The following is a 25,980-nucleotide window of genomic DNA, read 5'->3' on the forward strand; positions in this document are numbered from 1 at the left end:
CTTTGGAAGCAGTAACAGAGGCGGGACAAAGGCTGGGCTACGCTTTATCTACAGTCGCTAAGGTTGTGGTTTTGGTCCCTCCCTCACGCGACCTGAGAAGTCCGACAGAGATGATACAGTATTATCAGCTCACAGATGCTACCTGGCGGTGGTTTGAGCACACTGCAGCTCGTCTCGGATAGCCCCACTCTCCTTAGTGCGACAGTCACACGCAGGATTCTCACAAGGATGAGGCGACAATACAAGCTTACCTACTGTACTGTAGAAATACTGCTACATCTGCGTTTTTTATTTTTATACAGAACCCCGTTAAAATGGGGTAAATTTGTTTGTTTTTGATTTTGTGAGTATTATCGATTATCGGCGCCATTATTTGGTATTTTGGCGTACGTCGGTATCAAATTAATTTTAATTGGTATTAGCCTTTTTATTTCTTTGTCTTACAGCTACAACAGATCAGCATATACAATATTTACAAATATGATTAATATTTTAGAGGAATAAATAAACAGAGAAGTAGATAGTGAAAACCACTGTCCATTTTGCTGGAGTCCTTTTTTTAAAATGTATTCAAGAATTGAAATTACTCCCTAAATATTTTTTGATATCCATCCATCTTCTTCCGCTTATCCGAGGTCGGGTCGCGGGGGCAACAGCCTAAGCAGGGAAACCCAGACTTCCCTCTCCCCAGCCACTTCGTCTAGCTCTTCCCGGGGGATCCCGAGGCATTCCCAGGCCAGCCGGGAGACATAGTCTTCCCAACGTGTCCTGGGTCTTCCCCGTGGCCTCCTACCGGTTGGACGTGCCCTAAACACCTCCCTAGGGAGGCGTTCGGGTGGCATCCTGACCAGATGCCCGAACCACCTCATCTGGCTCCTCTCGATGTGGAGGAGCAGCGGCTTTACTTTGAGTTCCTCCCGGATGGCAGAGCTTCTCACCCTATCTCTAAGGGAGAGCCCCGCCACACGGCAGAGGAAACTCATTTCGGCCGCTTGTACCCGTGATCTTATCCTTTCGGTCATGACCCAAAGCTCATGACCATAGGTGAGGATGGGAACGTAGATCGACCGGTAAATTGAGAGCTTTGCCTTCCGGCCCAGCTCCTTCTTCACCACAACGGATCGGTACAACGTCCGCATTACTGAAGACGCCGCACCGATCCGCCTGTCGATCTCACGATCCACTCTTCCCCCACTCGTGAACAAGACTCCTAGGTACTTGAACTCTTCCACTTGGGGCAGGGTCTCCTTCCCAACCCGGAGATGGCATTCCACCCTTTTCCGGGCGAGAACCATGGACTCGGACTTGGAGGTGCTGATTCTCATTCCGGTCGCTTCACACTCGGCTGCAAACCGATCCAGTGAGAGCTGAAGATCCCGGTCAGATGAAGCCAGCAGGACCACATCATCTGCAAAAAGCAGAGACCTAATCCTGCGGTCACCAAACCGGAACCCCTCAACGCCTTGACTGCGCCTAGAAATTCTGTCCATAAAAGTTATGAACAGAATCGGTGACAAAGGACAGCCTTGGCGGAGTCCAACCCTCACTGGAAATGTGTTCGACTTACTGCCGGCAATGCGGACCAAGCTCTGACACTGATCATACAGGGAGCGGACCGCCACAATAAGACAGTCCGATACCCCATACTCTCTGAGCACTCCCCACAGGACTTCCTGAGGGACACGGTCGAATGCCTTCTCCAAGTCCACAAAGCACATGTAGACTGGTAGGGCAAACTCCCATGCACCCTCAAGAACCCTGCCGAGAGTATAGAGCTGGTCCACAGTTCCACGACCAGGACGATATATATATGATATCTGACAGTGCATTTATTTGAGTTCTTGTGAGACTTCTTCTTTGGTCTTCTCTCCTTGCATGGTCTAAAATTTCCATTTTTTTTGCAAGGAAATCCAGTTTTTGTCCTTCTTCAAAAAAATGTATTCAAGGATGAAAATTACTCCCCAAATATGTTTTGATATCTGAAAGTGCATTTATTTGAGTTCTTGTGAGATCTCTTCTTTGGTCTTCTCTCCTTGCATGGTCTAAAATTTCAATTTTTTTTGCAAGGAAATCCAGTTTTTGTCCTTCTTCAAAAAAAATGTATTCAAGGATGAAAATTACTCCCCAAATATGTTTTGATATCTGAAAGTGCATTTATTGGCGTTCTTGTAAAGAATTTCCTTTGGTCTCCTCTCCTTGCAGTGTCTAAAATTTCCTTTTTTTTGCACGGAAATCCAGTTTTTGTCCTTCTCTCCCAGCGTCTGTTCTTGCTACTGCAATGTGGAGTCGCTCGACAAGCCTCTGTGGGCTCATTAAAGGGTTTTATATCTTGTGAGTCGATCAAATAACGCGACAAGGATGGACAGGAAGGCGACAGAAAAGACATATCTGCCAAAAATAAACAATCTGTGTAAATATATTGACAAAGAAGAGTTTAAAAAAAATGGGGGGAATTTTTTTTTAAATACGTTCAATATGTCTGCGATGAGGTGGCGACTTGTCCAGGGTGTACCCCGCCTTCCGCCCGATTTTTGCTGAGATAGGCACCAGCGGCACCGAAGGGAACAAGCGGTAGAAAATGGATGGATGTTCAATATGTGATGTATCATATTAAAACTTTATACAGCTTCGAAATAAACTTACTCTTCAAACTTCAATTATTATATAAATTATATATAAGTAAAGAAAACCTGGCAGCAGCTCACACATTCTCCTACTTTCTGCACTTTTTATGCAACAACAAACTGTCCATCTTTGTCAATTCGCACATTTTCTCAATGGATAGTTTTCATATATAAATCAAATCTTGGTCGGATTCCCCCTTTTTGTGTTATTTTATGTGTAGAGACTCCAGTTGTGACAGTTTGCGGTCACAGGACAATACAAGTTTCGGTTAAAAAAAAAAAAAAGCCTTCAAATTTGCTGCTCCATGGTCATGGAATGAATTACAAAAGGATCTGAGGTTACCTGAACTCATCACTTTGGGGGAATTTCAGGCCATTTTAACGGATCGAGAAACTGTTTCTATTGGGCCCTGTTCTTGTTTTTTTGCGTGTTTTTATGTTTGTGTTTTTTGTTGTTCCTCTAAGTCAGGGGTGTGATGCTTAGCTAACATTGTGTTTATGCGGGTGCGTTCTCTTTATAATGCAGGTGGACTGGACACAGCGTGAAGGTAAGAAATTATTTATTTCTACTATAAAACAGACTAAGAACAAAAAGACTTGCACACGGCACTAAAGACAAAACCAACAGAACTAGCATGGGAGCTAGAAAGAACTGAAAGCGCTAGCATGTGAGCTAGTGACACAAACGAAGGAATAACGTGGAAGCTAACGTATACAAAAAGTCTTTACCACAAGCGGGGATAGCGATGTCACCTGTTGCATCGAATAGCAAACTAAAATCCGAGATCGAATGAACAAAAAGGGCAGGCTTAAATAGAGGGGATAATCACAAAGCAGGTACGCGTGAAAAACAAAAGGCAGGTGACACAAATGCGTAACTATGGAAACGGAACAAACAGAAAGTGCCGCCAGGAACTAAGGATGACAAACTAACCAGATGTGATACAAAACTGAACCAAAAACCAGAATATGACATGATCCAAGTCAAGATCATGACAAGGGGTGTCCTAACATATGAATATATATGTGTGTGTGTGTGTGTATATAAATGTATGTTTATGTGTATATACTGTAGACATATATACACATATATGTATATATGTATGTGTGTATTTATAATAAATGTGTGTATATGTACATATATATGTGCATATACGTATATATGTATGTATATATGTGTGTGTATATGTACACGTGTGTGGGTATATATATATATATATATATATATATATATATATATATATATATATACATATACATATATATGTATATATATATGTATATATATATATATATGAATATACATATATATACATATATATGTATATATATATATACATATATATACATATATATGTCATATATATATACATATATATGACTCCTATCTTGTTTACTTCCGTGACAACCCCCAATCAATCAGAAATATCAAGCAGCTAAAATGCACCAAACGTGGATAAGTGTGGAGAGTGTTTAGTATTTTCTATCATGCTTTGTAGGGGATTTAAATGGGTGTCATCCTGAATTTTTATATAATAGCCACAAATTGTGTTATGTTGTGGTATGTGTGACCATGTCTGTTGGCATTTTTTTGTTGGTTCCAATTTTTTATTTTTTTTTAATATAAATATATTTTTTGACTCGGGAAGGTTGTTTGCATTGGGTCATATAAGTAAATGCTGTGATATGTTCAATTCTAAGCATGCTAACTGGTCACAAGCTTGGCTCACTCATGTTGTCCACAGGACAGCGACAAAGTATCAGCGTATCGATGAACTTATTTAATAAATAGAAGTCTTCCTGCGGCCCGGTTCCTTGTTAAACCCAAATTGAAGATCAATCAATCAATCAATCAATCAATGTTTACTTAGCCCTTTGAGACACTAGTGATTTAGGGCTATATAAGTAAACATTGATTGATTGATTGATTGATTATATAGCCCTAAATCACTAGTGTCTCAAAGGGCTGCACAAACCACTACGACATCCTCGGTAGGCCCACATAAGGGCAAGGAAAACTCACACCCAGTGGGACGTCAGTGACAATGATGACTATGAGAACCTTGGAGAGGAGGAAAGCAATGGATGTCGAGCGGGTCTAACATGATACTGTGAAAGTTCAATCCATAATGGATCCAACACAGTCGCGAGAGTCCAGTCCAAAGCGGATCCAACACAGCAGCGAGAGTCCCGTTCACAGCGGAGCCAGCAGGAAACCATCCCAAGAGGAGGCGGATCAGCAGCGCAGAGATGTCCCCAGCCGATACACAGGCGAGCAGTACATGGCCACCGGATCGGACCGGACCCCCTCCACAAGGGAGAGTGGGACATAGGAGAAAAAGAAAAGAAACGGCAGATCAACTGGTCTAAAAAGGGAGTCTATTTAAAGGCTAGAGTATAAAAATGAGTTTTAAGGTGAGATTTAAATGCTTCTACTGAGGTGGCATCTCGAACTGTTACCGGGAGGGCATTCCAGAGTACTGGAGCCCGAACGGAAAACGCTCTATAGCCCGCAGACTTTTTTTGGGCTCTAGGAATCACTAATAAGCCGGAGTCCTTTGAACGCAGATTTCTTGCCGGGACATATGGTACAATACAATCGGCAAGATAGGCTGGAGCTAGACCGTGTAGTATTTTATACGTAAGTAGTAAAACCTTAAAGTCACATCTTAAGTGCACAGGAAGCCAGTGCAGGTGAGCCAGTACAGGCGTAATGTGATCAAACTTTCTTGTTCTTGTCAAAAGTCTAGCAGCCGCATTTTGTACCAACTGTAATCTTTTAATGCTAGACATGGGGAGACCCGAAAATAATACGTTACAGTAGTCGAGGCGAGACGTAACAAACGCATGGATAATGATCTCAGCGTCTTTAGTGGACAAAATGGAGCGAATTTTAGCGATATTACGGAGATGAAAGAAGGCAGTTTTAGTAACAATTTTAATGTGTGCCTCAAAGGAGAGAGTTGGGTCGAAGATAATACCCAGATTCTTTACCGTGTCGCCTTGTTTAATTGTTTAAAAGTTGCCAGCGGGGGGGCGTAGTTAGGACACCCCTGCCCTATGTGTTTATAAAACCTATTTGCTTTTGCTGCCCTCCTGGCATAGGTCACTTTTATTTATTACTGCAAATAAATATTGGCTCCAAATACCAGTCATCGGCCTCCTTGACGACTAACAATCGGTATCAGTATCGGTCCTGAACTATATGGGTCAATTTCTGCTTTTCACTGACACGAAAGGGGGGAGTCGACCCAGCAACCTGTTGGTCGGAGACATGGCTTGTGAAAAGACTCGGCTTATCAGTGATTCCTAGAGCCCAAAAAAAGTCTGCGGGCTATAGAGCGTTTTCCGTTCGGGCTCCAGTACTCTGGAATGCCCTCCCGGTAACAGTTCGAGATGCTACCTCAGTAGAAGCATTTAAATGGTAAATGAGTTATACTTGTATAGCGCTTTTCTACCTTCAAGGTACTCAAAGCGCTTTGACACTATTTCCACATTCACCCATTCACGCACACATTCACACACTGATGGCGGGAGCTGCCGTGCAAGGCCCTAACCACGAACCATCAGGAGCAAGGGTGAAGTGTCTTGCCCAAGGACACAACAGACGTGAGGAGGTTGGTAGAAGGTGGGGATTGAACCAGGAACCCTCCGGTTGCTGGCACGGCCACTCCCCCAACCGCGCCACGCCGTCATTTAAGTCTCACCTTAAAACTCATCTGTATACTCTAGCCTTTAAATAGACCTCCTTTTTAGACCAGTTGATCTGCCGCTTCTTTTCTTTCTCTTATGTCCTCCCCTCCCTTGTGGAGGGGGTCCGGTCCGATGACCATGGATGAAGTACTGGCTGTCCAGAGTCGAGACCCAGGATGGACCGCTCGCCTGTATCGGTTGGGGACATCTCTACGCTGCTGATCCGCCTCCGCTTGAGATGGTTTCCTGTGGACGGGACTCTCGCTGCTGTCTTGAATCCGCTTGAACTGAACTCTCGCGGCTGTGTTGGAGCCACTATGGATTGAACTTTCACAGTATCATGTTAGACCCGCTCGACATCCATTGCTTTCGGTCCCCTAGAGGGGGGGGGGTTGCCCACATCTGAGGTCCTCTCCAAGGTTTCTCATAGTCTGCATTGTCACTGGCGTCCCACTGGATGTGAATTCTCCCTGCCCACTGGGTGTGAGTTTTCCTTGCCCTTTTGTGAGTTCTTCCGAGGATGTTGTAGTCGTAAAGATTTGTGCAGTCCTTTGAGACATTTGTGATTTGGGGCTATATAAATAAACATTGATTGATTGATTGATTGAGTTGGGAAATTGTGTTAGATGTAAATATAAACCAAATACAATCCTTTTCAACCCATATTCAGTTGAATGCACTACAAAGACAAGATATTTGATGTTGAAACTCATAAACTTAATTTTTTTTTTGTGCAAATAATAATTAACTTAGAATTTGATGCCAGCAACACATGCCAAAGTAGTTGGGAAAGGGCATGTTCACCACTGTGTTACATCACCTTTTCTTTTAACAAGACTCAATAAACGTTTGGGAACTGAGGAAACTAATTGTTGAAGCTCTGAAAGTGGAATTTTTTCCCATTCTTGTTTTATGTAGAGCTTCAGTCGTTCAACAGTCCAGGGTCTCTGCTGTCGTATTTTACGCTTCATAATGCGCCACACATTTTCCATGGGAGACAGGTTTGGACTGCAGGTGGGCCAGGAAAGTACCCGCACTCTTTTACTACGAAGCCACGCTGTTGTAACACTTGTCTTGCTGAAATAAGCAGGGGCGCCCATGGTAACGTTGCTTGGATGACAACGTATGTTGCTCCAAAACCTGTATGGACCTTTCAGCATTAATGGTGCCTTCACAGATGTGTAAGTTACCCATGCCTTGGGCACTAATACACCCCCATACCATCACAGATGCTGGCTTTTGAACTTTGCACCTATAACAATCCGAATGGTTATTTTCCTCTTTGTTCTGGAGGACACCACGTCCTCTGTTTCCAAATATAATTTGAAATGTGGATTCGTCAGACCACAGAACACCTTTCCACTGTGCATCAGTCCATCTTAGGTGAGCTCGGGCCCAGCCAAGCCGGCGGCGTTTTAGGATATTGTTGATAAATGGGTTTGGGTTTGCATAGTATAGTTTTAACTTGCACTTACAGATGTAGCGACCAACTGTAGTTACTGACAGTGGTTTTATGAAGTGTTCCTGAGCCCATGTGGTGATATCCTTAACACACTGATGTCTGTTTTTGATGCAGTAGCGCCTGAGGGATCAAAGGTCCGTAATATCATTGCTTACATGCAGTGGTTTCTCCAGACATTGATTGATTGATTGATTGAGTGAATTTGTTTCCATTCTAACCGGCCAGAAAAGGTCCAGACATTTTCTTCCCACCCAAAGCTTCATCTCATGGTCTTACCTAGGCGCAGGTGTACCTAATGCTGTGTCCGTGGTGCAGCGGGGAGTATTGCGGTGGCGTGGAGGTGTGCATCACGTTACTGCTCCCCTGTTACCCGCTGACACAATTACATGCATGCATCTTTCATGCAGGCCGCGTGGTGATATCTGAACGCCACACAGCAGGAAGATGAGGAGCGGGGAGGACAAAGAGAGGATTAAGTGCCAAATAAGGAGAGGAGGGCGAGGTGACAAAACAAGCGCTCTTCAGACTACTCTTTACACTTCAAAGACAAGCAATGCTGACTTTCAGGTGAGCTTCACTACACGTCTTGATTAGTAGGGCCGTGAATCTTTGGGATGATTCGATTTGGTATTATAATAATGAAACTTTTTCAAAACGGCTTACAGGTTGGAGCAGGGGTGTCAAACTCAAATACAGAGTGGGCCAAAATTTAAAACGGAACAAAGCTGCGGGCCAAGGTTGAACAAATTAACCTTTTAATAGGGACCCGAACAAGTTTTGCATTGAATATTGAACAAGCAAGGCTTATATAACTTTATAGTGACATGCAAAATCCAGTTTCAAATAATAATAATAATAATTAAAAGATATATAATAGCATATCAAATAAAATTTAAACACAAATTTAATGCCTCTTTGCTATTTGCAGTTTTCTGAGGTAAATATCAAAATATATTGTAGCGTCCCGGAAGAGTTAGTGCTGCAAGGGCTCCTGGGTATTTGTTCTGTTGTGTTTATGTTGTGTTACGGTGCGGATGTTCTCCCGAAATGTGTTTGCCATTCTTGTTTGGTGTGGGTTCACAGTGTGGCGCATATTTGTAACAGTGTTAAAGTTGTTTATACGGCCACCCTCAGTGTGACCTGTATGGCTGTTGACCAAGTATGCATGGCATTCACTTGTGAATGTGAAAAGGCGTAGATATTATGTGACTGGGTCAGCACGCAAATGGAGTGTCTTTAAGGTTCATTGCCGCTCTGTACCTCTACCTACGTCCGTGTACACAGCGGCGTTTTAAAAAGTCATACATTTTGCTTTTTGAAACCGATACCGATAATTATGAAACCGATACCAATCATTTCCGATATTACATTTTAAAGCATTTATCGGCCGATATTATCGGACATCCCTGTTATCAAATAATATCTCTCAAAGGTGTACGACTGCGAAATTAGTTAAAAAATATCTAGAAAAGTTAGCATGCGAACATTAACATTCTAACAGTTAGCATGCGTCACGTACCATAAATTGATTAACGTGGACCTCGACTTAAATTAGTTGAAAAACTTATTCGGGTGTTACCATTTAGTGGTCAATTGTACGGAATATGTACTGTACTGTGCAATCTACTAATAAAAGTTTCAATCAATCAATCAAAAACCACATTTAATGACTGTAAGTTGTACGTCTGCAAAAATGGCAAAAACACGTTAGCAAGCTAAAAGTTAATATATGCCAAATATCAAGTTATATAACTGTTGGGTAAATGGTAAGAACCTTAGCTAAGAAAGTTAGCATGTTAATTTTAGCATGCTAACAGTTAGTATGTGTCATGTACCAAGTAATATCACTATTATCAAATAATATCTCTCAAATGTGTACGACTGCGAAATTAGTTAAAAAATATCTAGAAAAGCTAGCATACGAAAATTAACATTCTAACAGTTAGCATGTGTCACATACCATGTTTAATGATTGAGTTTTACACCTGCAAAAATGGCTAAAAAAAAGTTAGCAAGCTAAAAGTTAACATATGCCAAGTATCAAGTTATATGACTATTGGGTAAACGGTAAGAACCTTAGCTAAGACGGTTAGCATGTTAATTTTAGCATGTTAGCATGCTAACAGTTAGCATTTGTCATGTGCCAAATTTTATGGGGTAAATGGTTGCAAAATGAGCAACTAAAAGTTAGCATGCTAACAGTTAGCATGTGTCATGTACCAAGTAATATCACTCTAAGGTGTACGACTGCGAAATTAGTTGAAAAATATTTGGAAAAGCTAGCATGCGAACATTAACATTCTAACAGTCAGCATGTGTCACATACCACGTTTAATGACTGTAAGTTGTACGCCTGCAAAAATGGCTAAAAAAAGTTAGCAAGCTAACATTAGCAAGCTAAAAGTTAACATATGCCAAGTATCAAGTTATATGACTATTGGGTAAACGGTAAGAACCTTAGCTAAGACAGTTAGCATGTTAATTTTAGCATGTTAGTGTGCTAACAGTTAGCATTTGTAATGTGCCAAATTTTATGGGGTTAACGGTTGCAAAATGAGTAAATAAAAGTAAGCATGTGTCATGTATCAAGTAATATCTCTCCAAAGTGTACGACTGCGAAATTAGTTAAAAAATATCTAGAAAAGCTAGCATGCGAACATTAACATTCCAACAATTAACATGTGTCACGTACCACGTTTAATGACTGTAAGTTGTACGCCTGCAAAAATGGCTAAAAAAAGTTAGCAAGCTAAAAGTTAATATATGCCAAATATCAAGTTATATGACTGTTGGGTAAAAGGTAAGAACCTTAGCTAAGAAAGTTAGCATGTTAATTTTTAGCATGCTAACAGTTAGCATGTGTCATGTACCAAGTAATATCACTCTAAGGTGTACGACTGCGAAATTAGTTAAAAAATATCTGGAAAAGCTAGCATACGAAAATTAACATTCTAACAGTTAGCATGTGTCATATACCATGTTTAATGATTGAGTTTTACACCTGCAAAAATGGCTAAAAAAAAGTTAGCAAGCTAAAAGTTAACATATGCCAAGTATCAAGTTATATGACTATTGGGTAAACGGTAAGAACCTTAGCTAAGACGGTTAGCATGTTAATTTTAGCATGTTAGCATGCTAACAGTTAGCATTTGTCATGTGCCAAATTTTTTGGGGTAAACGGTTGCAAAATGAGCAACTAAAAGTTAGCATGCTAACAGTTAGCATGTGTCATGTACCAAGTAATATCACTCTAAGGTGTACGACTGCGAAATTAGTTGAAAAATATTTGGAAAAGCTAGCATGCGAACATTAACATTCTAACAGTCAGCATGTGTCACATACCACGTTTAATGACTGTAAGTTGTACGCCTGCAAAAATGGCTAAAAAAAGTTAGCAGGCTAACATTAGCAAGCTAAAAGTTAACATATGCCAAGTATCAAGTTATATGACTATTGGGTAAACGGTAAGAACCTTAGCTAAGACAGTTAGCATGTTAATTTTAGCATGTTAGTGTGCTAACAGTTAGCATTTGTAATGTGCCAAATTTTATGGGGTTAACGGTTGCAAAATGAGCAAATAAAAGTAAGCCTTTGTCATGTATCAAGTAATATCTCTCCAAAGTGTACGACTGCGAAATTAGTTCAAAAATATCTAGAAAAGCTAGCATGCGAACATTAACATTCTAACAGTTAGCATGTGTCACGTACCACGTTTAATGACTGTAAGTTGTACGCCTGCAAAAATGGCAAAAAAAAAGTTAGCAAGCTAACATTAGCAAGCTAAAAGTTAACATATGCCAAGTATCAAGTTATATGACTATTGGGTAAACGGTAAGAACCTTAGCTAAGACAGTTAGCATGTTAATTTTAGCATGTTAGCATGCTAACAGTTAGCATTTGTCATGTGCCAAATTTTATGGGGTAAGCGGTTGCAAAATGAGCAACTAAAAGTTAGCATGCTAACAGTTAGCATGTGTCATGTATCATGTAATATCTCTCCAAAATGTACGACTGCGAAATTAGTTAAAAAATATCTAGAAAAGCTAGCATGCGAACATTAACATTCTAACAGTTAACATGTGTCACGTACCACGTTTAATGATTGTAAGTTGAACGCCTGCAAAAATGGCTGAAAAAAGTTAGGAAGCTAACATTAGCAAGCTAAAAGTTAACATATGCCAAGTATCAAGTTATATGACTATTGGGTAAACGGTAAGAACCTTAGCTAAGACAGTTAGCATGTTAATTTTAGCATGTTAGTGTGCTAACAGTTAGCATTTGTAATGTGCCAAATTTTGGGGGGTTAACGGTTGCAAAATGAGTAAATAAAAGTAAGCATGTGTCATGTATCAAGTAATATCTCTCCAAAGTGTACGACTGCGAAATTAGTTAAAAAATATCTAGAAAAGCTAGCATGCGAACATTAACATTCTAACAGTTAACATGTGTCACGTACCACGTTTAATGACTGTAAGTTGTACGCCTGCAAAAATGGCTAAAAAAAGTTAGCAAGCTAACATTAGCAAGCTAAAAGTTAACATATGCCAAGTATCAAGTTATATGACGATTGGGTAAACGGTGAGAACCTTAGTTAAGACAATTAGCATGTTAATTTTAGCATGTTAGTGTGCTAACAGTTAGTATTTGTCATGTGCCAAATTTTATGGGGTAAATGGTTGCAAAATGAGCAAATAAAAGTTAGCATGCTAAAAGTTAGCATGTGTCATGTATCATGTAATATCACTCTAAGATGTACGACTGCGAAATTAGTTAAATAATATTTAGTAAAGCTAGCATGCGAACATTAACATTCTAACAGTTAACATGTGTCACATACCACGTTTAATGACTGTAAGTTGTATGCCTGCAAAAATGGCTAAAAAAAGTTAGCAAGCTAACATTAGCAAGCTAAAAGTTAACATATGCCAAGTATCAAGTTATATGACTATTGGTTAAACGGTAAGAACCTTAGCTAAGACAGTTAACATGTTAATTTTTGCATGTTAGTGTGCTAACAGTTAGCATTTGTAATGTGCCAAATTTTATGGGGTTAACAGTTGCAAAATGAGCAAATAAAAGTTAGCATGCTAACAGTTAGCATGTGTCATGTATCAAGTAATATCTCTCCAAAGTGTACGACTGCGAAATTAGTTAAAAAATATCTAGAAAAGCAAGCATGCGAACATTAACATTCTAACAGTTAGCATGTGTCACATACCATGTTTAATGATTGAGTTTTACACCTGCAAAAATGGCAAAAAAAAAAAGTTAGCAAGCTAAAAGTTGACATATGCCAAGTATCAAGTTATATGACTATTGGGTAAACGGTAAGAACCTTAGCTAAGACAGTTAACATGTTAATTTTAGCATGTTAGCGTGCTAACAGTTATCATTTATCATGTGCCAAATTTTATGGGGTAAACGGTTGCAAAATTAGCAAATAAAAGTTAGCATGCTAAAAGTTAGCATGTGTCATGTACCAAGTAATATCTCTCTAAGGTGTAGGACTGCGAAATGTGTTAAAAAATATCTAGAAAAGTCAGCATGTGAACATTAACATTCTAACAATTAGCATGTGTCACATACCACGTTTAATGACTGTAAGCAGTACGCCTGCAAAAATGGCTAAAAAAAGTTAGCAAGCTAACATTAGCAAGCTAAAAGTTAACATATGCCAAGTATGAAGGTATATGACTATTGGGTAAACGGTAAGAACCTTAGTTAAGACAATTAGCATGTTAATTTTAGCATGTTAGCGTGCTAACAGTTAGCATTTGTCATGTGCCAAATTTTATGACTCTGGGGTAAACGGTTGAAAAAATTAGCAAATAAAAGTTAGCATGTTAACAGTTAGCGTGTGTCATGTACCAAGTAATATTACTTTAGGTGTACAGCTGCAAAATTAGTTCAACAAGTGTAAGAATAGCTGGAAAAGTTAGCAGGCTAGCATGCTAATGTTAGAGCCAGGAGAATTCCGACTTTAAAACCACTCAAATCCGTTGCCTTGTGGCGTTGACATAAAATTGAATACTTAATTATTATTTTTTTTGCTTGTCTACTTTCTTCAGGCTTTTACTTTGAAAAGCATCGGCGGAATCAAACACACGATCATGGACGTGCAGGATCAAGCAAGCATTTCAGTTGTACATCTACCAGTTGTCTCACCGCTCTACCCGTCCATTCAACACTGCTCTTCATCATCATCAAGTTCTACTGGACTAAACGGCGTCTCCTTTCTAGTCCCGCCCACCGTGGCCACGCTGGCGCCTCTGTGCCCAACTCCCCGACCACCTCCGTCATTCTGTCGCCGAGCAACGCCAGCGCCCGCCCTGTCGGGTGTCAAAGGTGACAGCTTTGCATCAAGCGATTGTCTGGATGGAGTTCCGCCCGAAGGAGCTCTAGAAGACGGCTCAATCGGAATCGTGCTAACCAAAGACCCTGTTGACCAAAACCCAGGTAAGAAATAAGTATGGAAGGTAGTTCTTACCTCCGCCAAGTTTTCAATGCTTTTAAAATTCCTTATATATTTTTGTGCGTGGTGTTTTTATTGCCGGCATCACAAAGTGCGTAGATGGCCCAGGTGGGCCTTGTTATCTAATCACCTGTCGCTTTCATTAGCAGCAGCCGTGATGAGACGAGTTAGTCGGGGTTGGAGTTGCTGCTGAGAGGACGCCGCAGACAAAGAAACTTTGCTGAAAAGCAAAAGCCTCTGCACCTGTTATGAAAATAAAACAGTGTTATACCCTGAAATGTAGAGGTTGTCCTATAGTGGGTTCTTTGGACCACCACACACTGCAAAGAGAGCCAGGAATTTCAGGGTATAACACTGTTTTATTTTCAAAACCGGTGCAGAGGCTTTTAACTTGTCTCATCACGGCTGCTGCTAATAAAGGCCGAAAGGTGATTAGATAACAAGGCCCACCTGGACCATCTATGCACCTGTCGCTGTCTTTGAGGCCGGTCCTAGCACACCCTGTTCTGCGGCAGACCCGCAGGGCACGCCCCCCTCCACAACCAACATCGACACATTCATATCATCTGGGCCTGGGGTAGGCAACTAAAACGTTGAAAGAGCCATATTGGACCAAAAATACAAAACACAAATCTGTCTGGAGCCACAAAAAATTAGCCTTTTTTCGGGATATTCCATGATGAGTAAAATTTTGAAAAAAAAACTTAGAAAAATAAAATAAGCCACTGGGAACTGATTTTTATTGGCTTTAACCCTTCTGAAATTGTGATAATGTTCCCCTTTAAGCATTTTGCTTCCGATATCCTGCGAAACTCAAAGCAGATGCATTTCCAACAATAAAGTCAACGAAATCACAAAGGTGAGTTTTGTTGATGTTATTGACTTATGTGATAATCAGACATATTTGGTCACGGCATGACTGCCAGCTAATAGATGCTAACATGCTATTTAGGCTAGCTGTATGTACATTTGTAGCTATATTTGCATCCAGCCTTTCCCTCCACCCACATTTAATGCCAAACAAACACTTACCAATCGACGGATTCAAGTTGCACCAGTTGTCAAAAGATGCGAAAGTCCCTCGTTTGTTCTGCACATTTTACCGACGATAGCGATGCTACGACAGAGATGTGTGGATACTCTGCGACACTGAAAGCAGATGCATTTCCAACAATAAAGTCAACGAAATCACACAGGTGAGTTTTGTTGATGTTATTGACTTATGTGCTAATCAGAAATATTTGGTCACAGCATTATTACCGGCTAATCTATGCTAACATGCTATTTAGGCTAGCTGTATGTACATTTGTAGCTATATTTGCATCCAGCCTTTCCCTCCACCCACATTTAATGGCAAACAAACACTTACCAATCGACAGATTTAAGTTGCTCCAGTGGTCAAAAGACGCAATCGTTGGTTAGAAGGCGATCGCCGAATAGCTTCAATAGCTATTCGCTCAATAGCTTCAGTTTCTTCTTCAATTTCGTTTTCGCTATTTGTCTCCATACTCCAACCATCTGTTTCAATACATGCGTAATCTGTTGAATCGCTTAAGCCGCTGAAATCCGAGTCTGAATCCAAGCTAATGTCGCTATATCTTTCTGTTCCATCAGGAAAATGGACGGGTCGATTTACAGATAGTGAAAATCAGGCACTTTAAAGCCTTTTTTCGGGATATTCCACGACGGGTAAAATTTTGAAAAAAAAACTTCGAAAAATAAAATAAGCCACTGGGAACTGATTTTTATTGATTTGAACCCTTCTGAAATTGTGATAATGTTCTCCTTTAAGCATTTCGCTTCCGGTATCGGGCAGCTTGTGCACATAGGACATTCACAGGCAATTCCTACCAGGATTGCAAATTTTAGTTGTTGTTTTTTTATTCAAATGCAACATTTTGCTAACAGAGTGTATTTTCTTTTGTTATTTGTTTATTTGATTTAACTTGGTATTTAAAAGGCTACATTCCAATGTTAGTGTTAAAATATATATTTTCATTGCATTTAAAAGGTTATCCATCCATCCATCCATCTTCTTCCGCTTATCCGAGGTCAGGTCGCGGGGGCAGCAGCCTAAGCAGGGAAACCCAGACTTCCCTCTCCCCAGCCACTTCGTCTAGCTCTTCCCGGGGGATCCCGAGGCGTTCCCAGGCCAGCCGGGAGACATAGTCTTCCCAACGTGTCCTGGGTCTTCCCCGTGGCCTCCTACCGGTTGGACGTGCCCTAAACACCTCCCTAGAGAGGCGTTCGGGTGGCATCCTGACCAGATGCCTGAACCACCTCATCTGGCTCCTCTCGATGTGGAGGAGCAGCGGCTTTACTTTGAGTTCCTCCCGGATGGCAGAGCTTCTCACCCTATCTCTAAGGGAGAGCCCCGCCACACGGCGGAGGAAACTTATTTCGGCCGCTTGTACCCGTGATCTTATCCTTTCGGTCATGACCCAAAGCTCATGACCATAGGTGAGGATGGGAACGTAGATCGACCGGTAAATTGAGAGCTCTGCCTTCCGGCTCAGCTCCTTCTTCACCACAACGGATCGGTACAACGTCCGCATTACTGAAGACGCCGCACCGATCTGCCTGTCGATCTCACGATCCACTCTTCCCTCACTCGTGAACAAGACTCCTAGGTACTTGAACTCCTTCACTTGGGGCAGGGTCTCCTCCCCAAGCCGGAGATGGCACTCCACCCTTTTCCGGGCGAGAACCATGGATTCGGACTTGGAGGTGCTGATTCTCATTCCGGTCGCTTCACACTCGGCTGCGAACCGATCCAGTGAGAGCTGAAGATCCCGGTCAGATGAAGCCATCAGGCCCACATTCATCTGCAAAAAGCAGAGACCTAATCCTGCGGTCACCAAACCGGAACCCCTCAACGCCTTGACTGCGCCTAGAAATTCTGTCCATAAAAGTTATGAACAGAATCGGTGACAAAGGACAGCCTTGGCGGAGTCCAACCCTCACTGGAAACGTGTCCGACTTACTGCCGGCAATGCGGACCGAGCATCGCGTGGACATCGGGGGCGGTACCTCTGGATTGGCAGACCGGGGTGGTGGTTCCTCTCTTTAAGAAGGGGGACCGCAGGGTGTGTTCCAACTATGGTGGGATCACACTCCTCAGCCTTCCCGGTAAGGTTTATTCAGGTGTACTGGAGAGGAGACTACGCCGGATAGTCCAACCTCGGATTCAGGAGGAACAGTGTGGTTTTCGTCCTGGTCGTGGAACTGTGGACCAGCTCTATACTCTCGGCAGGGTTCTTGAGGGTGCATGGGAGTTTGCCCAACCAGTCTACATGTGCTTCGTGGACTTGGAGAAGGCATTCGACCGTGTCCCTCGGGAAGTCCTGTGGGGAGTGCTCAGAGAGTATGGGGTACCGGACTGTCTTATTGTGGCGGTCCGCTCCCTGTATGATCAGTACCATTTAAAAGGTTATACTTGCAATATTATTATGCATTATAATTTCATCAGTTTCTCCAAAAAAACGTTGACAATATTATTGTTTATCGGCAATAATTTGTAGGTTATGGGGCCCAGTCCGAATAACTCGCATGATAGTTTCTAACACATTTTAGTTTGCCCTCGGGCCCCAAGATGACTGATTTTAATAGGAACGGTCATTTTTTTTTGCTGTGCCGGGAATGAAGTGCAAGCGTCATTGCACACCATTTCCTCCCCAGTAGAAATGACAGAATGCAGCAAACAACATCCAGCGAGAAGCAGAGATCTAAACATGTTTATCCTGCTGTCATCACAAGTACGGCGGCCATGATGGATGGCTAAGCCACGGCAAGCAATCTGGTTGCAAACTCACGGTGACCTTTTTTCTGCTGAGGAATGATATCACCCGCGCTCCTCTGGAGGCCACGCGAGGACGTCATGTGACGTCGCAAACGACGATCACCTGGCAACCCGTTCCGTGGAAATTAACTGTTTCGTCCAAAAAAAAAACACACAAAAAAACTACAGGTTGCATAAATCGATAGCTACCATGTCAAAAAATGCTACCTCAAGTTTCAAAACGCCGATTTGGCATCGGTGATGAAAAGGAAAAAGGTCGGCTGACAGTATTAGCCTCACCCTGAAATCAATCAATCAATCAATCAATGTTTATTTATATAGCCCCAAATCACAAATGTCTCAAAGGACTGCACAAATCATTACGACTACAACATCCCTCGGAAGAACCCACAAAAGGGCAAGGAAAACTCACACCCAGTGGGCAGGGAGAATTCACATCCAGTGGGACGCCAGTGACAATGCTGACTATGAGAAACCTTGGAGAGGACCTCAGATGTGGGCAAACCCCCCCCTCTAGGGGACCGAAAGCAATGGATGTCGAGCGGGTCTAACATGATACTGTGAAAGTTCAATCCATAGTGGCTCCAACACAGCCGCGAGAGTTCAGTTCAAAGCGGATCTAAGACAGCAGCGAGAGTCCCGTCCACAGGAGACCATCTCAAGTGGAGGCGGATCGGCAGCGTACAGATGTCCCCAACCGATCCACAGGCGAGCGGTCCATCCTGGGTCTCGACTCTGGACAGCCAGTACTTCATCCATGGTCATCGGACCGGACCCTCTCCACAAGGGTGGGGGGGGGCATAGGAGAAAGAAAAGAAGCGGCAGATCAACTGGTCTAAAAAGGAGGTCTATTTAAAGGCTAGAGTATACAGATGAGTTTTAAGGTGAGACTTAAATGCTTCTATTGAGGTGGCATCTCGAACTGTTACCGGTAGGGCATTCCAGAGTACTGGAGCCCTAACGGAAAACGCTCTATAGCCCGCAGACTTTTTTTGGGCTTTAAGAATCACTAATAAGCCGGAGTCTTTTGAACGCAGATTTCTTGCCGGGACATATGGTACAATACAATCGGCAAGATAGGATGGAGCTAGACCGTGTAGTATTTTATACGTAAGTAGTAAAACCTTAAAGTCACATCTTAAGTGCACAGGAAGCCAGTGCAGGTGAGCCAGTACAGGCGTAATGTGATCAAACTTTCTTGTTCTTGTCAAAAGTCTAGCAGCCGCATTTTGTACCAACTGTAATCTTTTAATGCTAGACATGGGGAGACCCGAAAATAATACGTTACAGTAGTCGAGGCGAGACGTAACAAACGCATGGATAATGATCTCAGCGTCTTTAGTGGACAGAATGGAGCGAATTTTAGCGATATTACGGAGATGAAAGAAGGCCGTTTTAGTAACGCTTTTAATGTGTACCTCAAAGGAGAGAGTTGGGTCGAAGAGAATACCCAGATTCTTTACCGAGTCACCTTGTTTTATTATTTGGTTGTCAAATGTTAAAGTTGTATTATTAAATAGAGGTCGGTGTCTAGCAGGACCGATAATCAGCATTTCCGTTTTTTTGGCGTTAAGTTGCAAAAAGTTAGCGGACATCCATTGTTTAATTTCATCAAGACACGCCTCCAGCTGACTACAGTCCGGCGTGTTGGTCAGCTTTAGGGGCATGTAGAGTTGGGTGTCATCAGCATAGCAGTGAAAGCTAATACCGTATTTGCGTATGATGTCACCTAGCGGCAGCATGTAGATGCTGAAGACTACAGGGCCAAGGACCGAACCCTGGGGAACTCCACACGTTACCTTAACATAGGCCGAGGTCACACTGAAATCGTCTACACTGATCACAAGACACAATGAAATAAGTATCATTTATAAAAAGTCTACATAAAATAGTTAATTCTGATTATTTTCTTCTTGTAAAACTTAAAAGTTAATGCACATGCGTGTTTATTCTCAGTAGAAAACCACCAAAATACGTGTTTCTCACCTGTGACCCGTTCAGTACTCTGTTGTAATACACTTTTTCCACCACTTGTGGCAGTAATGACAATGTCAAGCAAACAGAAGAAGTCATAGAAAAGTTCAGTAAGTGCAAAAAGTATGACTAAGGTGTGTTTTCATTTGCATTTATATCTGATCTGCGATGAGGTGGCGACTTGTCCAGGGTGTACCCTGCCTTCCGCCCGATTGTAGCTGAGATAGGCGCCAGCGCCCCCTGCGACCCCAAAAGGGAATAAGCGGTAGAAATGGATGGATGGATGGATTTATATCTGATTGGCAGTTTAGTCAAGAAACATCAATCCATCCATCCATTTTTTTACCGCTTGTCCCTTTTGGGGTGGCGGGGGGGGCGGGGGGGTGGGGGGGGGGTGCTGAGGTCTATCGCAGCTGCATTCAGGCGGAAGGCCGCGTACACCATGAACAAGTCGCCTCCTCAACACTAAATTGGCCCTAGTGTGTGAATGTTGTCCGTCTATCTGTGTTGGCCCTGTGATGAGATGGCGACATATTCATCATTAGGGGCCGAATGTCCCTTTGGGACAGAGGACCCTATTGTATTTCTAAGGTTTTATTATTATTATTATACCGCAGCCTCTTTGAGCTGTAATTTGACCCCCTTAACATGCTTCAAAACTCACCAAATTTAACACACATATCAGGACTGGCAAAAATTGCGATCTAATCAAAAAAACAAAACCCAAAAGTCAAAATTGCCCTCTAGCGCCCCCCTACGAAAAAAAACCTGACAAAACTGCTTGTAACTTTCGTTAGGAATGTCGTAGATATATGAAACAAAGACCTCTATGTAGGTCTGATTTAGAACTAGATTTCATTTTGTGACCTTCTTCAGCAAAAATCAACAGGAAGTTGGCAAAAACCCCTTCAAAACAAAAGTTTCCTAAATAATGTCATTTGTGCCTCTTTGAGCTGTAATTTGACACCCTTAAAATGCTTCAAAACTCACCAAACTGGACACACACATCAGGACCGGCGAAAATTGCGAACTAATAAAAAATAAATAAATAAATAAATAAATTCAAAATTGCGCTCTAGCGCCCCCTCGGAATAAAACACAAACAAAACTGCTCCTAGGAAGAAAACAGAGACAAAACTGCTTTTAATTTCCGGTAAGAATGTCGTAGAGACATGAAACAAAAACCTCTATGTATGTCTCACTTAGACCTACATTTCTTTCATTTACATCTTTCAGCAAAAATCAACAGAAAGTTGGCAATCACCCCTTCAAAACAAAGGTTTTGTAAAAACCTGTCACCTTTTGTCAAACATTATCTCCTCTGAGCGCGTTTGTTGTGTCGGCTTCAAACTCGCACAGGAAAGAGATTGAATCCTTCTGATTAAAAGTTGTGCAAAGAGTTTTTCTAACTGCTCCGGTTGTGATTCTACGAGCCTTCAAAGAACTGCTGCGCTGATGCTGCTGCGCTGCTGCCGTCTCAAGATGGCCGCTTAAAAGCAGGAAGCACCAGCGTGACCACACAATACAGAGAAGGTAGGTACTGCGCAGGTAAAGATATGTTGACTGACTGAAAGAAGGAGGCACCAGTTTGACTCCAGGATACAGAGAAGGTAGGTAATGTGCAGGTAAAGATATGTTGAATGGGTAAAGGCAGGAAACACCTGCAAAAGTCGGTCTCGTCCATCGCTGCTTGCAGTTTTGATTATTAATTAATTTTTTTCATTTCATCACAAGAAAATTGCAATTCCTGAGATATCACAATCTGACAATACTGATAAAGTTAAGGAATGCTCATCAAACACGTATATGGAACATCCCACAGGTGTGCAGGCTAATTGGGAACAGGTGGGTGCCATGATTGGGTATAAAAGCGGCTTCCATGAAATGCTAAAGAATTCAAAAACAAGGATGGGGCGAGGGTCACCAATTTGTAAGCAAATTGCCGAACAGTTTTAAAACATTTCTGAACGAGCTATTGCATGGAATTTAGGGATTTTACCATCTACGATCCGTAAAATCATCAAAAATTTCAGAGAATCTGGAGAAACCACTGCATGTAAGCGATGATATTACGGACCTTTGATCCCTCAGGCGCTACTGCATCAAAAACAGACATCAGTGTGTTAAGGATATCACCACATGGGCTCAGGAACACTTCATAAAACCACTGTCAGTAACTACAGTTGGTCGCTACATCTGTAAGTGCAAGTTAAAACTCTGCTATGCAAAGCAAAACCCATTTATCAACAATTTCCTAAAACGCCGCCGGCTTATCTAAGATGGACTGATGCAAAGTGGAAAGGTGTTCTGTGGTCTGACGAGTCCACATTTCAAATTATATTTGGAAACTGTGGACGTGGTGTCCTCCAGAACAAAGAGGAAAATAACCATTCGGATTGTTACAGGTGCAAAGTGTAAAAGCCAGCATCTGTGATGGTATGGGGGTGTATTAGTGCTCAAGGCATTGGTAACTTACACATCTGTGAAGGCACCATTAATGCTGAAAGGTCCATACAGGTTTTGGAGCAACATATGTTGTCATCCCAGCAACGTTATCATGAGCGCCCCTGCTTATTTCAGCAAGACAAGTGTTACAACAGCGTGGCTTCGTAGTAAAAGAGTGCGGGTACTTTCCTGGCCCACCTGCAGTCCAAACCTGTCTCCCATGGAAAATGTGTGGCGCATTATGAAGCGTAAAATACGACAGCAGAGACCCTGGACTGTTGAACGACTGAAGTTCTACATAAAACAAGAATGGGAAAAAATTCCACTTTCAAAGCTTCAACAATTAGTTTCCTCAGTTCCCAAACGTTTATTGAGTGTTGTTAAAAGAAAAGGTGATGTAACACAGTGGTGAACATGCCCTTTCCCAACTACTTTGGCACGTGTTGCTGGCATCAAATTCTAAGTTAATTATTATTTGCAAAAAAAAAACAAAGTTTATGAGTTTGAACATCAAATATCTTGTCTTTGTAGTGCATTCAACTGAATATGGGTTGAAAAGGATTGTATTTCGTTTATATTTACATCTAACACAATTTCCCAACTCAATCAATCAATCAATCAATGTTTATTTATATAGCCCCAAATCACAAATGTCTCAAAGGACTGCACAAATCATTACAACTACAACATCCTCGGAAGAACCCACAAAAGGGCAAGGAAAACTCACACCCAGTGGGTAGGGAGAATTCACATCCAGTGGGACGCCAGTGACAATGCTGACTATGAGAAACCTTGGAGAGGACCTCAGATGTGGGCAACCCCCCCCCCCCCCCTCCCTCTAGGGGACCGAAAGCAATGGATGTCGAGGGGGTCTAACATGATACTGTGAAAGTTCAATCCATAGTGGCTCCAACACAGCCGCGAGAGTTCAGTTCAAAGCGGATCCAAGACAGCAGCGAGAGTCCCGTCCACAGGAAACCATCCCAAGCGGAGGCGGATCAGCAGCGTAGAGATGTCCCCAACCGATACAGGCGAGCGGTCCATCCTGGGTCCCGATGAGCGGTCCATCCTGGGTCTCGACTCTGGACAGCCAGTACTTCATCCATCGTCATCGGACCGGACCCCCTCCACAAGGGAGGGGGGGGACATAGGAGAAAGAAAAGAAGTGGCAGATCAACTGGTCTAAAAAGGGGGTCTATTTGAAAGCTAGAGTATACAAATGAGTTTTAAGGTGAGACTTAAATGCTTCTACTGAGGTAGCATCTCGAACTGTTACCGATGAATCATTCAAATAATGCTCCCACTACCCGTGCACGACTCTTATTATCATCGTTTGTGCACTCGTAACTTTTATTTAACGTTATTGTTTTCACTGATATTGCTATTGCTGTTTATACGCTAGAAAAAAAAAAACAACTCAAATGGAGGCTACTACTATGGATGCTACATTTATTTTGATTGTAAATTTATTCATGATTTCCGAACATTACACTGTTAGATTACTGTCATCATGTACTATAACTGAGCTTTTAAAGATGTTTCTCCTTACTCATTGTTTCTTTGCAGACTCTCAAGCGTGTTCTTCTCGGGAGGTGATGCTGATCGTTAGCGTCACCGTCGCCATCAAACTGCTCATCGCCTCCATTCTCTTAGGTAACTATAAATTCATCAAAGCAGAGTTTCTTAAGCACAGTTGGGCTGAGATGTGTTCTTCAGCTGTGGCCCGTACGGTGGTACTCAGTTGTAATACACGTTTCCACCACTTGTGGCAGTAATGACAACAGAAGGAATCTGGAGCAAAAGTCATAGAGACGTTTCTTCAGCGCAAAAACTATGACTAAAGTGGTGAAGGTTCATTTTATTGACAGTTTTATGGTGTCAGTTTATTTCAAACGTGAGTACAATTACAACGTCATACATCACCTTTTTTTCAGGTTTTCTTTACAGCATGTCGGAAAAGGAGTAGGAAGAAGGAGAGCTTATTTAATCCAACCCTATTTCTAATCAGAGCAGTTTTTAAACACACTTTGAGTTTAAACACTTTCTTTAACTGGATCATATCAGTGCTTTGTTTGATTTATTTGCATAGTACATCCATAACTGAATACCACATACTGATATGCAAAAGGTTTTAAGTGTTGTGCGTGCATGCACATGTTTGAAGTCACACTTTTCTCTAAGGTTATACAGTGGGGCAAAAAAGTATTTAGTCAGCCACCGATTGTGCAAGTTCTCCCACTTAAAATGATGACAGAGGTCTGTAATTTTCATCATAGGTACACTTCAACTGTGAGAGACAGAATGTGAAAAAAAATCCAGGAACTCACATTGTAGGAATTTTAAAGAATTTATTTGTAAATCATGGTTGAAAAGCTCTCACTGATGGAAGGGGGTTTTGCCTCAAAATCTCACGATACATGGCCCCATTCATTCTTTCCTTAACACGAAACAATAGTCCTGTCCCCTTAGCAGAAAAACAGCCCCAAAGCATGATGTTTCCACCCCCATGCTTCACAGTAGGTATGATGTTCTTGGGATGCAACTCAGTATTCTTCTTCCTCCAAACACGACGAGTTGAGTTCATACCAAAAAGTTCAATTTTGGTTTCATCTGACCACATGACATTCTCCCAATCCTCTGCTGTATCATCCATGTATCCATTTTGGTATAAACTCAACTCGTCGTGTTTGGAGGAAGAAGAATACTGAGTTGCATCCCAAGAACACCACACCTACTGTGAAGCATGGGGGTGGAAACATCATGCTTTGGGGCTGTTTTTCTGCTAAGGGGACAGGACGATTGATCCGTGTTAAGGAAAGAATGAATGGGGCCATGTATCGTGAGATTTTGAGCCAAAACCTCCTTCCATCAGTGAGAGCTTTGAATGGTTGACCAAATACTTATTTTCCACCATAATTTACAAATAAATTCTTTAAAATTCCTACAATGTGAATTCCTGGATTTTTTTTTTCACATTCTGTCTCTCACAGTTGAAGTGTACCTATGATGAAAATTACAGACCTCTGTCATCATTTTAAGTGGGAGAACTTGCACAATCGGTGGCTGACTAAATACTTTTTTGCCTCACTGTATTTCTCCTCTTTAGTTATTGGCTAACAGGTTGTTGTTTGCTTTATGCATAATTGTATTTATTGCAAAGGCACCAATTTATTGATTTTTTTTAATTTATTTTTGTTTCAATAAATAAGGGTTAATAATAAGTAATAAGTATCATCAAGAAACATATTCATTGTTAATCTAGTTTATTTATTTTAGTACAACATAATTGTATGCAAATTTATTTTTCATCAGTTAATTTTCAGTCCCTTCTTATATAGTATATTTGATTAATAATTGATTGATCTTATGTAGTATATTTGATTAATATGTATTTTGTTACCAGCCTGACCTATGCCTTGATAATGTTTTTTCATATTTACATTTTTAAAAACATGATTTTATTTTGTAATCGACCTGACCAACGCCTTGATATTTTTTTAAGTCTTTATTT

The 25,980-nt window shown here is 41.6% G+C and overlaps 1 protein-coding gene across 1 annotated transcript in view; it reads left to right on the plus strand.

Moving 5' to 3' along the window:
• Positions 1-8,192: 8,192 nt before the first annotated feature.
• Positions 8,193-25,980, plus strand: part of LOC133540246 (transmembrane protease serine 6-like) — a 41,032-nt gene continuing 23,244 nt past the window's right edge. The window contains exons 1-3 of the mRNA XM_061882837.1: positions 8,193-8,346; positions 13,848-14,235; positions 24,036-24,122. Of these exons, the coding sequence (XP_061738821.1) occupies positions 8,224-8,346; positions 13,848-14,235; positions 24,036-24,122 (598 nt within the window). The 5' untranslated portion in view covers positions 8,193-8,223. The remainder of the gene's footprint in view (positions 8,347-13,847; positions 14,236-24,035; positions 24,123-25,980) is intronic.

This window comes from Nerophis ophidion, linkage group LG21 (genome assembly GCF_033978795.1).
Source record: "Nerophis ophidion isolate RoL-2023_Sa linkage group LG21, RoL_Noph_v1.0, whole genome shotgun sequence".
In the NCBI taxonomy this organism is placed as follows: domain Eukaryota; kingdom Metazoa; phylum Chordata; class Actinopteri; order Syngnathiformes; family Syngnathidae; genus Nerophis; species Nerophis ophidion.